Raw genomic sequence first — 18,679 nt, forward strand, 5'->3', positions numbered from 1 at the left:
AGGGAGAGAAAGGAGAGAGGGAAAAAGAATGTGTGTATATATATAAATAAATAGATAGATAGATAGATAAATAAATAAATAAATAGATAGATAGATAGATAGATAACGGATGGGGTACGAGGGGGAGGTGGGGCATTAGCGGAAGTTTCAGAAGTCAATGTTCATACCATCAGGTTGGAGGCTACCCAGACAGAATATAAGGTGCTGTTCCTCCAACCTGAGTGTGGCTTCATCTTTACAGTAGAGGAGGCCGTGGATAGACATATCAGAATGGGAATGGGACGTGGAATTAAAACGTGTGGCCACTGGGAGATCCTTCTTTCTCTGGCGGACAGAGTGCAGGTGTTCAGCGAAACAATCTCCCAGTCTGCGTCGGGTCTCGCCAATATATAGAAGGCCACATCGAGAGCACCGGACGTAGTATATCACCCCAGCCGACTCACAGGTGAAGAGTCGCCTCACCTGGAAGGACTGTCTGGGGCCCTGAATGGTGGTGAGGGAGGAAGTGTAAGGGCAGGTGTAGCACTTGTTCCGCTTAGTCCTCTGACAGTGAGTTCCAGATTTGAACCACATTCTAGCTAAAAAGACTTCCACTCAGACATCCTTTAAAACTCCTTCGCATCTCCAATCTACATCCTCTCTTTCTTGATGCTACTAACATGGGTAAAAGATTCTGACTGACTACTCAATATATACCTCTATACCTCTGTTAGATCACCTCTCAACCCAATTCACTCCGGGAAAATAAACCCAAACTATCAAATCTTTCCCCATAACTAAAGCAATTAGCAAGTGATCTTATCCAATCCTGAGGGTGCATCAACTGTTGTGCATCTAACACATCCCCCTTCTTAATATTGCTTTCTCTGAACTCATTACTGTCCAAGTTTTTCTCCTTACTGTAGTGTCAAGGTATGGCTCCACTCATACACCCTTCCTCCACACATCTATAACACCTTTGGTTCCAAAGGAGACCCACTCTCTTCCTGGCTATCCTCGTTCTTCTGATATACACAGAATGTCTTGGAATATTCTTTGATCTCGCTTGCCAAAGATATTTTATGGACCCTTTTTGTCCTCAGTGTGGCATGTGGCCAAGTGGTTAGGGCGTTGGACTAGCGAAGGTCGTGGGTTCCAGCCTCGGCCGGGGCAGCATGTGTGTCCTTGAGCAAGGCACTTAATCTCACAATGCTCCAGTCTACCCAGCTGAAAATGGGTACCGGCAAAAATGCTGGGAGTTAACCTCACGATAGACTGGCGTCCCATCCGGGGGGGGGGGGGGGGGGGGGTGTCTCGTACTCTCAGTCGCTTCACGCCACAGAAACCGGCATAAGCACTGGCCTGATGGACCACAAGGCTCGTGACAGACTTTAATCTTTGTCCTCTTAAATTCTTTCTCAACTTTTTGTCCGTACACACTCTATAAGCCTCGCATGACTTCCACCATCCCCATCCACCTGCCATACATTTTTATCTCTGTCTTATTAAACCTTCAATATCCTTTGTCATTTAAAGTTTCCTTATCTTGCTACATTTGCTTTCATATTTACCAAGAAATACAGGCCCTGAACTATTAATACCCCTCACTTAGGAAATCATCTACTTGTCAGCTGTCATTTTACCTTCAAGCATCTCCTTCCTATACACATTTACCATGTCCTCTCTTACACCATTGAAATCTGGCTTTGGAATTTCAAGAGTTCCTCTTCTTTTAATAAGCTGCGCTATCTGAAGGAGGTGCCTGTCCTTGCAAGGTGCCTATTTATCATGAACTTCATGGATTCTAACAAATGGAGGCAAGATAATGATAGCAAGACTTACTAATCAACCTACCAATTCTCATGGCTATCTTAACTATACCTTCTCCCCCTCCTGTAAAAATGCTATTCTCTTTTCGCAGTTCCTTCATCTCCGCCGCATGTTTCCAGGATGTGGCTTTCCTTTCCACGACATCTTTCTTCAAAGAACAGGATTTCCCTCCCTCCACCACTGATGTTGCCCTCACCCACATCTCCTCCGTTTCCTGAACATCTGCACTCACCCCATCTTCCTGCCATCTTGAAAGGCATAGAGTCGCTCTTGTCCTTATCCCATGAGCCTCCACATCCAACACAACATCCTCTGCAACTTTTGCCATCTCCAAAGGGATCCTACCACCAATCATATCTTTACCTCTGTGCTTTCCACAGGGATTGCTCCCTCCACAATTCCCTTGTCCATTCAGCTTTCCCCACTAATCTCCCTCCTGGCACTTATCCCTGCAAGTAGCATGCCCATTCTGCTACACCCACCAATGCTACACCTGCCCATTCACCTCCTCCCTCACCTCCATTCAGGGTCCCAAACAGTCCTTGCAGGTGAGGCAACACTTCATTTGCGAATCTATTGGGGTCATCTATTGTGTATGGTGCTCCCGATGCGGCCTCCTCTACATCAGTGAGATCTGTCGTAAATGGGGGGACCACTTCATCGAGCACCTCCACTTAATCCTCCAAAAGTGAATCTTCATGATGGCCAAACATTTAAATTCCCCCTTCCTTTCCAGTCCTGAAAAACATCGACTGTTTATTCATTTCCATAGATGCTACCTGACTTGCTGAGTTCCTCCAGCATTTTGTGTTTAACTTAATCAGCTTATTGCCTTTCTTTGGTTAGAAAACTGCAATTTTGATTCCTTAAATGAAGAACAGTGAGAAATCAGGAAATTATAGTCCTATTAATGTGACATCTGTTATGGGGAATGAAAGAACCTTAATGAAGGATAGAATGACTTAAAACTAAGAGAATGTGAGTTAATTAGAAAAAGCCAACACGAATTTGTAAAAGGGTGGGTATGTTTACCAAGCTTACATTCATTTTTGAGAAAGCTACAAAAGTGAACACAGAAACGTCCATTAATATAGTTTATGAAGCCTTCCACAAAATACTGAAAGTTCTGGTAAAAGGGATGAGAAGCTGAAGCTCACAGAATTGAAGACAAATTTGTCATGTACAGATTCACGATTCACTACACCTAGTTGGGGCTTTTATAATCTAGTACAGAGTTTACCAATGACCCAAAAGATAAATAGCAAAAGTAAGACAAAATTCAGTAAACAATAGCCAGAACAAAGAATAACTATAATAAATTTATGAGTGGTTGAAATAAGTTATTTTAACTTAAATGAAAAATCCAAAAAATGGTAAAATTGTGCACTTACATAGCACTTTTCTCAGCTTCTCAATATTCCAAAGTCAATGAATCAATTAGAACGTAGGAAACACAGTAGCAATTCATGTACATTGGGGGTCCCACCAGCACCAGTATTATAAAATCCAGATCTACATTTGTGCTGTTGGTTCAGTTGTGACAACCTGGGGTAACTTCCCTATTCTTCTTCAGGAGTGCCACAGTGCCCTTTTTTTATCAATCTGGAGATAAAATGGGACCCAGGTCTACATGGTATCCAAACGATACCATTTTGAAGTAGGTAACACTCCTCTGTACAACACTGGAATATCAGCTTAAAATTTTTATGTTTACTTCTTTGTTAGTAGAACATGATTACTGACTGACTGAGAGATAAGAGTGCATACAAACAAGTTAGTTGTAACAAGAAACATTTAAGAGTAAAAGCGGAGCAGAAATGAGACTGGAAAACTACTATATTTAAATAACATTACCCACACATGCCATTTCCTAATACTTCCTTGATGACTTTCCTATATACAAATTTACTGGGGGAGAAAAAGCCTGAAGTTGATCGTTTCCATAATTACCTTTGGCACTTTGCAATTTAAGTTTGTGTTTGAAGGGAAAATGGCTAATGGCAAACATCTGGTCTTGATGCAAGAACACTGTTATGTCATGCTAGGCAATAGTCAGTTCCAAGTGATTTTCCAAATAACAATGGTGATTTTCATGTGGTTTTGAAAAGTTTTTAGTATTGTGAGAATAACATGTTATTAACACTATAAAATATATTTTGATCAGATCAAGACTTGTGCACTAACCTTTTACATCTGGTACCATTTGAAGAAATATCATAAGCATCTCTTACTGTTAACGCTACAAAAAAAGCTTGAAAAATCAAGCATAATTAAAGCTGTCTCTTTTTGATTGGCAGCCATTTTGACTTTGTGTTAATATAAACTGCAATAGATGGTTTAAGTTGCTCATTTTACATCTTTCCCGAATTGTATTTCCATTGTCTTCTATGGAAATAAAAATCAGGGAAGTTATTAAAGGGCAATTGTATCATTATTTCACAAAATCACAATTAAGACTCAGATATAAACCATTCATAAGTAAATACTAATATTCAATAGCATATTTGTTAAAGATTTTGGCTAGCTCTCCATGTCTGCATATTTTTGCTGTAAGATACAATCCTACAACTGTTTACTTTTAACTATGCAAATTGTTCATATTTGATTTCGATAATGTTAATTATAGTTATTGAGAATACTGTTGTGCCTTTTAACATTTGTCTACCAATACTTTAGGTTAATGGGTATTTGCAATGTCCTGAATACTGGTAACATTATTAAGAGTTACAATGCTGCTTACGTTACATCTGAATGCCATAATTTTCTGATATCCTTATGGGAAGTATGCCTGTTGCAAAATTATTTTGTACCAATGGGACAATTTCTGTAAGTGGGACTAGCCCATGAAGCACTGTGGTCAGTATGGGGTGATTTAAACCCAAGAACTTATTTACAGTACATTTTGGAAAACTCTTATGATTCTATGACAATAATAAGGCAAACAAAAACTTCTCATCCAACTTTACCAAAGGAAGATAAGTATTGCAATATTAAAAACATCAGAAAACCAGAATAAGAATTGTAGTATATGCCTTGGGCATGCAATTCAGTATTTGCAAGCATATGAATTGAATGAAGCAGCTGTAGATATGAAACCTCTGACATCCTTTTCAATTCAGATCATCCACATTTGAGCTGCATTCAGCCTCAAGAGGATATAGAATAAACGTACCATTACTGCCAATCTATAAAATTTCACCTTTGCACAGGAAAACTAAATTTGGATCAAGCACTTAAATCCTTCATAGCTTACTGAAGTGCACTGCAAACCTTTCCATGACCACGAATTTTCTTGGAGCCATATATCTAACTCAAATTAATTTTATTTACAAATAGAGCTCATTAATCACTGGATTAAAATTTTGACAATACATTGAAATCAAGAGTGTTTTATTAAAGTTCTCTTACCTCAAATTCCAATATAAATTTTTTGTGTATAACTTAATATTCTAATAATAATCTGGTGAACCGTTATTATAAGAGTAACTAACAACACTTGGGACAGTAGGTCAAAAAGGTGAACTCATTTACACCATCCGCAAGTGCAGTCAATGTGGAAGCTTTGGAGCTTTAAGTAGAAGTTCCACACTCACATTTTGTGACCAAAGAAACGGTATTATTTCATCATGTTTTCCTAATCACAGAAGGCCTGACAGAAAATTGGAAATTGGTAACTACAACTCAGTTCAGTTTATGTATTTATGTATGTATGTGCTTAATGATATAAAAAGGAAGTTAAAAAGCTGTTTTTAACTTCCATTGCCCATAAAATGCAGCCCGCACTGAAGCACTTTGGCTAGAGAAGAGTTTGAACTTGGTTGCACTACTTAGCTGCAGCTATTTACTTTTATATAGTTAACGTTACCTCAGAAAATAATATTTTCATCTAACGGTTATATGTTTAGCTTTGATATTAAATCAATGATCAAATCAATAATTAAAAAATAGCTAACACCATGAAATATCCCAAAATAAAGGATGTTACAAATTCACAGACTGAACACGTAGAGCAGTAAGTACTTTTGAATAACTGTGCAAAATCACCTTTTAAGATGCCACACCCTGCTTAATACATCTCCAGAGCTGAGATGTTCTCACTTCATACTTTGAATTTTGCTCAGTATTGCTTTTCTCTGTTAAATTCAAAATGACTATATTGTTTGATTGAACATATTTTTGGTGAAACAGTAATTTTGTGTACTACAATACAAAATCTTCAACAGCATCTTGGATGCAAGACAAGAAATAAAAATCTATGCAAGCAACAAATTATATCAAATTTGTGTTCCTATAAATAACCCCATTACTACCAATTTAAAAAAGACTAGACCAACCAACTTCGTTGCTTGATACTTGAGGTAATTTTGGGACTCTACAAATTCAGCTAACTTTTAAAATGTTATTCCTTACCTTTCTGACTCCCCGATTTGCACGGCAACGCGTTGTACTTATTCAAACAGCTAACAGTTTGACCTTGTCGGTTCATAGTTGTCAGAGACTTGGAATTGCTGCTGATTGCTGTGGCTGCCCTTGTAGTGGGGCCAGGAATCCTGAAGAGAAAAACATTCTGGCTTGAGTGTAAATATGAAGCAGATTCATAGAAGAGAACATGCTTTGCGCTGTAGTAACAAGAGGTTCTGGGTTTAACCACAAATGGAAGCAGCACTGAAATCAGCAAAGTGAAAAAAAAACATCAAATTATGCTGATCCACGTATCAAGACTAAAAGCTAAAGAAATTACCTCACTACTCTTTAGAAACATGATATGCCTGCAGGATTACAAATCTTGTTTTATTTCAGATTAAGGGATAGAGTTCAGTGGTCATCTTAATGCTAACTAGTAGTACTAAAATACAATTACTAAGAGGGATATAAGGGGAGTAGGAATGGGAAGATACCCAAGCTAACTTTAATATTTAGCATAAGTCATCTGTTATTGAATCACAAGCAGAACATACCACTGCTGAGCACAGATTCCTAATCCTATGATTGGACAGTAGCTCTAAACAAAATTTTAGAAATTATGACTCAAAAGGCTGAGATTCCTACCCACAATCTGCAACTTCCTCTTCTGATTCACCAGAGCTTACCAAAGATTGCCTGTTTAACTACTTCAAAGCAAAGCTTAGTTTATACCAGGGCAATGAACAAATGAGAGTTAAATCTAACAAAATTTCTACAATATCAATTTTCCCCTTTTTCTTTGGAGTCCCAGGTTCAAACTAGAGGGTGGAGACACAAGAGACTGCAGGTGCTGGAATCTGGAGCAATGATCTGCTGGAAGAAATCCGCAGGTCGAGCGGCATCACAGGAGGAAATGAATTGTCACAGTTTTGGGTCAAACCCCTGGATCAGGACAGGTTCAGATTAGAGAATATTAGTCATAATGAGAGGTTGGACAGAGCTGACTTGTTTTCTTTGGCGCATCGCTCCTTCCCTTGCATAGCGCTCTAGAATGGGAGATGACCCACTTCCAGCCCAGTTCTTTTGATTCTGAGGAGGCAGGTGAGACCGGTCTTGGACCAAAAGATATGGCATTTTGTGGTCGGATATTTTAAAAGGGGTTCACGTCCTGCCTCGTCCCTGTGCCGAAGACGCCGTGCCCCAGCGGCCTCAATGACTACAGACCGGTAGCATTGACCTCCTACATCATGAAGACCATGGAGAGACTTGTTCTAGAGCTGCTCCGGCCTATGGTCAGGCCACACTTAGATCCCCTCCAGTTCACCTACCAGCCCCGACTAGGAGTTGAGGATGCCATCGTCTACCTGCTGAACCGTGTCTATGCCCACCTGGACAAGCCAGCGAGCACTGTGAGGGTCATGTTTTTTGATTTCTCCAGTGCGTTCAACACCATCCACCCTGCTCTGCTGGGGGAGAAGCTGACAGCGATGCAGGTGGATGCTTCCCTAGTATCATGGATTCTTGATTACCTTATTCTTAATTACTATCGATTACTTGATTACTATTCTTAATTCCACATCCCATTCCCATTCTGACATGTCTATCCACGGCCTCCTCTACTGTAAAGATGAAGCCACACTCAGATTGGAGGAACAACACCTTATATTCCATCTGGGTAGCCTCCAACCTGATGGTATGAACATCGACTTCTCTAACTTCCGCTAAGGCCCCACCTCCCCCTCGTACCCCATCTGTTACTTATTTTTATGCACACATTCTTTCACTCACTCTCCTTTTTCTCCCTCTGTCCCTCTGAATATACCTCTTGCCCATCCTCTGGGTCCCCCCTCCCCTCCTTGTCTTTCTTCCCGGACTTCCTGTCCCATGATCCTCTCGTAACTCCTTTTGCCTATCACCTGTCCAGCTCTTGGCTCTATCCCTCCCCCTCCTGTCTTCTCCTATCATTTTGGATCTCCCCCTCCCCCTCCAACTTTCAAATCCCTTACTCACTCTTCCTTCAGTTAGTCCTGACGAAGGGTCTCGGCCTGAAACGTCAACTGCACCTCTTCCTACAGATGCTGCCTGGCCTGCTGCGTTCATCAGCAACTTTGATGTGTGTTTCTTGATTACCTGACTGGCAGACCACAGTACGTGTGCTTGCAACACTGTGTGTCCGACAGAGTGATCAGCAGCACTGGGGCTCCACAGGGGACTGTCTTGTCTCCCTTTCTCTTCACCATTTACACCTCGGACTTCAACTACTGCACAGAGTCTTGTCATCTTCAGAAGTTTTCGGATGACTCTGCCATAGTTGGATGCATCGGCAACGGAGATGAGGCTGAGTACAGGGCTACGGTAGGAAACTTTGTCACATGGTGTGAGCAGAATTATCTGCAGCTTAATGTGAAAAAGACTAAGGAGCTGGTGGTAGACCTGAGGAGAGCTAAGGTACCAGTGACCCCTGTTTCCATCCAGGGGGTCAGTGTGGACATGGTGGAGGATTACAAATACCTGGGGATATGAATTGGACTGGTCAAAGAACACTGAGGCTGTTTACAAAAAGGGTCAGAGCCGTCTCTATTTCCTGAGGAGACTGAGGTCCTGTAACATCTGCCAGACGATGCTGAGGACACCTTACGAGTCTGTGGTGGCCAGTGCAATCATGTTTGCTGTTGTGTGCTGGGGCAGCAGGCTGAGGGTAGCTGACACCAACAGAATCAACAAACTCATTCGTAAGGCCAGTGATGTTGTGGGGATGGAACTGGACTTTCTGATGGTGGTGTCTGAAGAGAGGATGCTGTCTAAGTTGCATGCCATCTTGGTCACTGTCTCCCATCCACTACATAATGTACTGGGTGGGCACAGGAGTACATTCAGCCAGAGACTCATTCCACCGAGATGCAGCACAGAGCGTCATAGGAAGTCATTCCTGCCTGTGGCCATCAAACTTTACAACTCCTCCCTTGGAGGGTCAGACACCCTGAGCCAATAGGCTGGTCCTGGACTTATTTCATAATTTACTAGCATAATTTACATATTACTATTTAACTATTTATGGTTCTATTACTATTTATTATTTATGGTGCAACTGTAACGAAAACCAATTTCCCCTGGGATCAATAAAGTATGACTATGACTATGACTATGACTATGGCTCTTTCCTCTGTTTATGCTGGGCCACTTTTGGAAAGAGGCTTTGAGAGTATTCTTGAACCATTTTCTCTGTCAACTTCATAATTTTGTGCTGCGTCAATGCTGAGAAAATAGCTGTGTTGTGCTTTTTGTTTTGGGTCTGTAAACAGTGTGGCCTGTTCACTGGAGTGGACTGGGTGTAACCAGACCATCAGTGTTGGGTACACTTGCCTGGGAGAGAATACTGATGGTGGATCACCTTTTCTGACAGTGGATTTGAAGCACAGTCATGTTCTGATTCTGACTTGTTTACTGTTCCATGCATCAGGATGCATTGAAATCCCTTGCTTACATGGAGCTCGCAGAATAAACAGTGAACAGTGTACATAATACTATAAATACTACCATAAATTCAATGATGAGCATAAAACAGCATAGTGGAGTAAATATCGTCATGTAATCTGAAATAGTGCAACCAGAAGGCTGAAGTAACAATAATGAAATAGCCAATTGAGGCAGGGAATGCGGCAGCAGCAGTAGGAAGGGAATGCAGAAAAGGGCACTGATTAAGAGGGCAGAGTGAAGTAGGAAGAAGCTGTTCTTCCATCTGAGACAGTGCTGATAATAACCCTCCAGTGCTTTGAGGTGCCTGCTGCATGTAGCCTGTAATTCAGAGCCCGAGTGAACAGCAAGCATAACTGTTGCCTGGTAGACCACGAGCATTCCCTTGGGATTCAAACATATTTGCCACAAATTACCCAAAGCTGTGCCAGTGCACCAAAGGCAATGGGAAATCCCTTCGTCTGTGGTTCCTACAATGTAGCCCAGGGTTTCATCATGAATCTTTATTGCTGGTAAAGACTGCGTATAGTTTTTCATAAATTCTATTGTATTCTTTATTTTCCTTTAAATGCCTTCAAGAAAATGACTCTCAAGGCAGTATATGGCAACAAACACGTACTTTGATAATAAATTTTACTTTTATTTGTTCATTGGAGAAAAGTTAGTTGAGGACCTGTAATTTGTAAATGTTAAGTACAAGGGTCACATTCCAATATTATAGCAGAGGTTCATACTTTTTTTTTTGTCCTGTAGATTAATTCTACTCCAGCAGCAAGCTTTGAAAATAACGTACAGCACTGCAGTCAGAGAAACTGAGAAAATGGGGGTGCCATCTATCGCTGGACTTCAATTTGCACTGAGAGTCAGAGTTGTACTGCCCAGAAACAGGCCCTTCAGCCCATCATGCCCAGGCTGATCTTTTACCCATCTACACCAACCAGGCTGATCTTTTACCCATCTACACCAATCCCCATTTATCCTATTGGCCCACATTAGGACTCTATATCTTGCCTATTTAAGTGTTGTGCTAAATGCCTCTCCCTGATTCCTCTACCTCCTCTAACAAGTTCCAGATATCAACCACTCCCTCTGTAAAAACAATTTAATCCAGGAATTGCCAACAACTCTCCTAGTTCTCACCTTAAACCCATGCCCTTTGGTTCTTGATACCGCTTCAAAGTAGAAATGATTTTGACCATCTAATAATGCCTCTCAGAATCTTAAACAGATTGCCCATCAGTCTCATTTGCTCTAAGCAGAACAATCCCAACCTACCCAGCTCTTCTGACAACAAAGGTCCTCCAACCTAAACGACATCTGAGTGAATCTCCTCTATACTCTCTTCAGCAAACCACATCCTTCCATCATTGTGGTGACCAGAATTACACACAATACTCCAAGATCAGCCAGAGATCAAGTCTGTTGGATTATTACGGAGTAGTAGATGGTAAGAATACGATTTAAATCGCTGGTTATTGCTAGCAGTTCATTCCCAATAAATGGCACATATTCCCCATAAGTAATAAGAAATGTTAAAATGAGGTACAGGTTCTAAAAGTCCCAACTTTCTGGTGGCGATCTGCCAGATTTCCCAGCAATGTTCCACACTGAGTCCAGAAGCACAGCGTGAACCAGCTGAATTCCATGCCAGTTATGTTATGCCCCTATGTCACTTTATGCACACTATAAATTGCCTTTGAACATAGAACACTACAATGAAGTACAGACCATTCGGCCCACGACGTTGTGCCAAGCTTATAACTTATTCTAAGGTCAATCTAACCTTTCCCTCCTACATAGCACTCCATTTTTCCATCATCCATATGCCAATCTAAAGAGTTTACTAAATTTTCCTAATGTATTAGCCTCTAACACTACCCCGGCAGCATGTTCCATGCGCCCACTACTTTCTGTGCAACAAAGCTTACTTCTGACATTCCCCTATACTTTCCTCCAATCACCTTAAAGTTATGCCCCCACGTATGGGCTGGGTGAGATTGGTGCTGAGAAGTAAAAATTAAAATGATTGAATCATCAAACACAAGGGTGGTTATGATTATGGGATGAAGGCAGGAAAGTGGAGCTGGGGGAGAAAATAAATTAGCCATGATCAAAAGGCAAAGTAGGCTTGATGGGCTGAATGGCCTACTTCTGTTCCTATGCTCAATGGTCTTATTTTCCAAGGTCAAAATAAATAACCTCTTCCAATTTAAGGGCAAGAGTCCCTTCATTTTATATCTCTACAGGCTAATTGTGAAGACTGAATTTGAGGCTTCCTGCCACAAAGTACCGACAAAAGGGTCTTAAGAAATCTTAATCATCTACCAGTTGTCAGCTGTTTGATTTGTTTTGTATCATCAACTTACTTCTATGGCCTTACATTATTGCTCTGCAATTTTAACATTAATTTGTGCTGTTTCTCTGTGCCCTTTGATCCGTAAAATTGTCCTTTTGCTTACTTTTATTTTTTTCTGCACTAGCCTCACTCTCTGAGAGTGCTTATTTCAGATGTTCTAAATAAACTCAAACACACCAAATCAGAGTCAACATAAATCAATTCCACACTGAGAATTGTTTCTGAAGAAAGTTTAATCCTTGGTGTTAACCTTGACACAAAATCAAATTTACACACTTGCCTTTAGTATCTCATTAAAGCCACTATCTGGCACAGTCTTACTGCATTTAGAGCAATACCTAAACCAATAAAGGTTTAGTTGTCCTTGTTAGCATGCAAACACATGGGTTGAATTAATAAAAAAAAGAGCTCTTCAGTGATTTTCTCATATACGGACTATCCAGTGATTAAAAGGTGATTTGTTTGAAGTTTTCAGTGCATTAAAGGGAATTCGGCCTATAGAAGTACTCCTGCTGGCTGGGGAGTTTCAGACTAGAGGAGAGCAGTCTGAAAATTCGAGCCAGATCTTTCAGGGCTGAATTCACAAATAACTTCCACATGCAGAGTTCTGGCAGTTTGGTACATTTCCCATGAATGGCAATTGGTGTTAATTTCAAATCTGATATCAATAGATAATTGCCAACCAAAGACTTGAAAGTATATTGGGGAATGAAATATACGTGGAATTAGGTCACATATTAGTCATAATCTTATTAAATGAAAGAAGGAGCCTGGAGAGATTCAAAGACAAACATACATATTCTCATAAAGTATTATACTTTATTGTTTCACGGTTACTGACAATAAAGTAATATTCTTTAAGGATGAACAAACTAATAATGATCACTTATCACAAATAGCTTTTTCCCTTCAGGAGAATTTTATATTACAAATGAGGGCAGATCCAAAATAGTTTACAGAAAAACTTTAGTTGCTTTGTACAATACAAGTTTAGAACTTCTAGATAATGATTGCACATCATGGATAACCAAAGCCAAATGTAGAATCAAATGCAGAGAGTAAGACAACAAGACAATAACCTTCACATCCTTCCTGAAGCCCAGTGTTTCAATAAATGTTGATGCTGATTAAAGTAGAGGGAATGGAAGTTCCAAAAGCAGGAAGGTTGGAAAGTATTGGTGACGTGGAGGAAGACTGGCTTCATTGATTCACAGAACATCAGAGGTTTAGGAAAGATGAAAAGCTCCACTGCTATCCCACCTACTAAATATGGGTAATTAATGGCAATTATTGAAGTAATAACTGAAGTCAATAGGCTGGATGATCCAGTACAGTTTGAATAACAAGAACAAGGAGCAACGTTCAAAATCTTTAAACAAGAGGTTCTGCAGATGCTGGAAATCCAGAACAACACAGACAAAACACTGGAGGAACTCAGCAGGTCAGACAGCATCTATGGAAATGAATAAACAGTCAATATTTTGGGTTTTGAGACCCTTCATCGGAAGTGATTCAGCAGGACTCATCAACATGCAAAATCTTTCACCATTTTGACAGCCAGAGAAGCTCTGGGAGTTCCTCTTCATGCCATCACTTTCTTTCAGGAGCATCAACTGCTCGTTCTTTTCCTTCTATTAATTCACATCTGTCAAGGGATTCAGAGCATCAATGCTTTGACAGAGGCAGTGCTCAGTGCTTGGCAACACATCAATGCAACAGAAATGTCAAAGGAAATGCAAAAATGAAACCTGAACTTTTTCTGAGCACTACTGACAAATGTGGGCAGTCTTAAATTTTTGACTGTTCTGACAAATTTGATTTTGGAGAGGTGGAAGTGTCTCCAATTATTCTGCAATATGATGACAGATAATTTCCTCATCACCAAGACTCAGAAAACATCCTTACTCATGAAAAAGGATCTAGTGCTTTCCCAGCGTATATGTCTTCTCGGGCTTACACTAGATCACAAGCGTCGATTATAACTGACGTTTCGGTGACAAATTCTGCCATTTTCACGAAGATGGGGGAATTCGTCATCGAAATACCGGTTATAATTGATACCTGTACCGGCTGGAAGCCCGTGAAGTGTTTATTCCTCCTCTTCATTTCCTTCAACAGTTTCTTCAATCTGTTTTTCCAAGACAAGTTCACATTCACTCTTACACATGCTGACCTACACTGGACCTTCACCCTCATTTTCAGAATTCCCACTTTCTCTGTCATCTCCTTCAGTCCTGTGCAACTGGAATTCTGACCATTTGTGATGACCTAACTGTTGCATCATTGATGGCAATGGCTTTAGTTGCTTAACTCTTAAGCACTAGAAATCCCTTCCAAAACACCTCTGCCTTTCCACTCAAGAACCTAAAAGCTAACTCCTGTGACCAGGTGCCTGCTATAATCTCGAATGAGAATGCTCCCATAAAATACCTTGGAATGATTTTGATGGTAAGATATGATTAAAAGGAAGAAACATTTGTTGTTCTTGAGGTTACGTGATTCTGTTTTCATTTGTAAATACAGAACTGATGTGGTGCTGCCTTACATATTCATACATATCTACAGTACGAAAAGCTTGGGCAAATACCAATAGCTAGGGTGCCAGCCTTTTGCACTGTACTGTATTTGTCAACATGAAGTGGAGAGTGAGTTTGTAAATCTGGAGGGAGCAAAGAATGCTTGGAATGGCAAGGGTGGAACACCGCAGGAGGGGTGTGGGACAGGTGGCAGAGAAGGAGTGCCAGGGGTGGGGGGGGGGGTTGGTGAGGGTGCAGACCCACCCAGCCCTGAGTCGCCAGGCAAGGTCATTTGATTTCAACGATTGGTCTATTGATCATTACCGAATGCCTCTCTGGTGCTTTAAGCTCCCTTCCCTCTCCCTTTCCCTTTTCCCAACCATGATTTCCCTCTCCCTGCCCCCTTCCCACTCTCAGTCCACTATAGAGACCCATACCAGAATCAGGTTTATCACCACTGACGTATGTCATGAAATTTGTTTTTCTTGTGGTAACAATATAGTGCAATACATAAAATTACATAGGTTCTATGCAAAACTCTTAGCCTCCCTAGGCATATACTGTATGTGTATGTGCCCAAGTCTTTTGCACAGAACTGTAAACATACTTTTCAACACAGAGTACAAAATGGTTTTACTGTTCATTTTTCGTTATAGCTATTACTTGCTCCAATGAAAGATAGTCTGTTGATAGCTCTACCTCTGTAAATAGCCTTAAAACATGAAAGAGCTATTAGACATTACAATTTCAATCGTTTGAATGAAAATACACAAAATTCTTTCCAAAAAGCCTTTTTTTCATTACAATCTTTTCAGTGTCTGCCAAAATTTGTTTCTCCAGACCACAGTCTTTTGGAGCTATTGCAACTGTTAAAACTACACTTCGCAACTGTAATTTCCACAAGCCAGGAGGCATTAGTGATTGTGTATTCAAGCTCTTTAAAGGACAAATTCAGCTTAGATTTTTGTTCTGCCTGTTAAGAATTCTAATATGAAAATATGAAGGAGTAGAACATTTAGTACCTTGAGTCCACCTCTAAACCAAGCAAAAACATAGCAGATCTGACCATAACAATAGCTTGAAATTCCGTCCTACCCAATAACTCCTGACCCACCCCCAACCTTTCTTATCAAGATTTATCAAACTCTGGTTTAAAAGCACTCAACAAGCTTTGCTTCTACCATGCTTTGAGGAAGAACATTTGAAAGGCTCACATCTCTGTAAGGGAAAAGAAATTCTCTTCATCTCTGTCTTAATGGATGACCTCTTTCTAAAAAGTCACCCCTAGTACTCTGTTATCCCAGAAAAGGAAGCTTCCCCTCCAAATCTACTGATCAAACCTTTCATGCTTTTATCTGTTTCAATCAAATCCCTTCCCACTCTTCAAAACTCCAGCTTGTCAGCCCAAGTTTTCTCATAAGACATCAGATATTAGTCTCGTATGCCTTATCTGGACTACTTCTGAAAATAACTCCAAACTGATTATTCTTAAATGTACAGCCTTTATGATTTTAACTGCACTAAAAGTACATGCATTTATATAATATCTTTTGCATCACCAAATGACCCAAAAGCCAAAGAATTCATTTCAATACCCAATTGCCCAATCACCCTCTTTCATCAAAAGACAACAGCAGATGGTAGAATTGGTCTTCAAACTATTGTCACAACACTATTGTGGTGTTTAGACCCACAATCTATTGACTCACAGGAAATGATGCCTCTGTTCGAGTAAGCCACCAAAGATTTGTTCCCAGTCATAGGAATGCATGTGGTTCAAGGCCAAGATCTCAAATACAAATTATCTTAATGCAATTGAATTGGTAGTGTAGCTCTGAAGTGTTGCTAAAATATGCTGCACTCTACTGCATTCCCGCAGTGGTACAAGGCTTTTGAAAATTCAACCAAAATAATTCAAAGTTCAGCAAAGGAATCTCAGAAAAGCCCTTGGTGCTCTTTCTTAAGTCTATGTTATTTGGCTATTTAAGGCTATGCCTCTTTTTTCACCATGTAATTGCCTGTCAGCTTTTGGACACATTACAGAGAATTAAATCCTGCAGGTCTGACAGGAACATAATAGAGTTTTACCAATTCCCCACATCCAATCATCCAACACAGCATGTAAATTAGTCAGTGCTCACATAAAGTTTAAAGGCCCTTCTTCCTGCCCAGAGATTGTGAAATGTAATTATGTATTTCTTTCACAGTTTCTTCCTATATTTCCCATAAAGTTCTGAACAAAGCCCCGTTGTTTTCACTAACTTCTCCAAGCAAATGTGGGGCCACTCCTTGGATTGTGGTGGGGATTTTTTTTCACCGAGAAGCATAGTGAACATGATCTTCACCATGCAACAATTCAAAGAGAAATGCAGAGATCAGTACCAATTATGTGTACAGGCGTCCCCCGCTTTTCGAACGTTCACTTTACGAAACCTCACTGTTACGAAAGACCTACATTAGTACCGTTTTCACTTTCAGAAGGTGTTTTCACTGTTACGAAGAAAGGCAGTGCGCAATAAAAAATCAGCGCGCGATAAAAGGCAGCGTGCACCCCGAGCAGCCGCTCTGCCCCGGATTTAGAACGGCATTGTTGAAACACGTTGCATTGAGCAGCCGTTAGCAAGATGAGTTCTAAGGTGTCAGAAAAGCCTGAAAGAGTAAGGGTGTTACACTTAGCGTAAAACTAGACATAATTAAGCATTTTGATCGTGGTGAACGAAGCAAGGACAAAGTGAGTTTGGCTTGTGGAAGTTGATGAAGATGATGTTGAAGAGGTTTTGGCATCCCATGACCAAGAACTGACAGATGAAGAGCTGATGCAATTGGAAGAGGAAAAGATAACAATCGAAACCGAAAGCAGAAAGTGAAGCAACTGTGTGAGATTTTCGCTGCAATGATAAAGTACGACTTTAATCTTGCAAGGGTACGTAGGTTTAGGGGATATTTGCAGGATGGTTTGAGTGCTTACAAACAACTGTATGATGGAAAAATGCGCAAGGCTCAGCAGTCAACCAAGCCTTCCACATCAGCCACAGGAGACGACGAACTTCGACCTTTAACATTGAGGCGGGCAGTCCGATTGCATCGCCTCTGATCTGGGCTGACAATTACGTGTTGGCGGCACCTAATTAATTATCATGTTTATTTCGGCTTTTTTCTTAACGATGTGCTGTGTGCCTCCCAGCTACTGCTGCGTTCTTCACGGCAATGTATCGAGTTGGCGGCCCAGAGGGTGGGGGCCACTGCACCACCCAGCCTGCGACAACTCAGTCTAACACACCATCATCAGTGTGCTCGGTGCTGTTTTCCCAATTCCAGTAATTGATACTACACGGTACATACATTATTTCTACTTTATATAGGCTGTGTATTTTTATGTGTTATTTGGTAGGTTTGGCAGCTTCATAGTTTAAAGGTTACTGGAGAGAGTGTTCTTGCCAACAGCGCTTGCGTGAGATTTTCGCTACGGAGATCTGTGCAGGCAATCGTTGTAGAGAAGTATTTCTACTTTATCTAGGCTGTGTATTTATCATATTCCTGCTTTTACTACATGTTACTGTTACTTTAGATTTTATGTGTTATTTGGCATGAATTGGTAGGTTATTTTTGGGTCTGTGAATGCTCACAAAATTTTCCCATATAAATAAATGGTAATTGCTTCTTTGCTTTACGACATTTCGGCTTACGAACCATTTCATAGGAACGTCCTACCTTCGGATGGAGGGGGAAACCCTGTACTGTCTTTTTCAACCTAACCATACACCTTTTGGAACACGTTTGGAGTATGACACAAAACCTTTGGAAGAATCAGAAGAAATCCATGATAGGCAGAAAAGGAATCCGTCCACGGATGCATGGAAGAGAGAGTCTGATCAACAACTGGAAAAGAAGAGTGCAAGTTGAGAAGTTGAAACCAGGTAAGTGTGAGGTGATTCATTTTGGTCAGTCAAATATGATGACAGAATATAGTATTAATAGTAAGACTCTTGGCAGTGTAGAGGATCAGAGGGTTCTTGGGATCCGAGTCTATAGGACGCTCAAAGCTGCTGCGCTGGTTGACTCTGCGGTTAAGAAAGCATACAGTGCATTGGCCTTCATCAATCATGGGATTAAGTTTAGG

General features: G+C 40.6%; 1 protein-coding gene across 6 annotated transcripts in view; it reads right to left on the bottom strand.

Moving 5' to 3' along the window:
• The window catches only part of LOC140209923 (neuron navigator 1-like), a 672,220-nt gene that overhangs the window by 474,301 nt on the left and 179,240 nt on the right, over window positions 1–18,679 (bottom strand). For all 6 annotated transcript variants that reach the window (XM_072278589.1, XM_072278590.1, XM_072278591.1 and 3 more), the window contains one exon: window positions 6,220–6,359. In XM_072278589.1, coding sequence (XP_072134690.1) covers window positions 6,220–6,359 — 140 coding nt within the window. The remainder of the gene's footprint in view (window positions 1–6,219; window positions 6,360–18,679) is intronic.

The sequence above is a fragment of the Mobula birostris genome, chromosome 14, assembly GCF_030028105.1.
Source record: "Mobula birostris isolate sMobBir1 chromosome 14, sMobBir1.hap1, whole genome shotgun sequence".
NCBI classification, from domain to species: Eukaryota; Metazoa; Chordata; class Chondrichthyes; order Myliobatiformes; family Myliobatidae; genus Mobula; species Mobula birostris.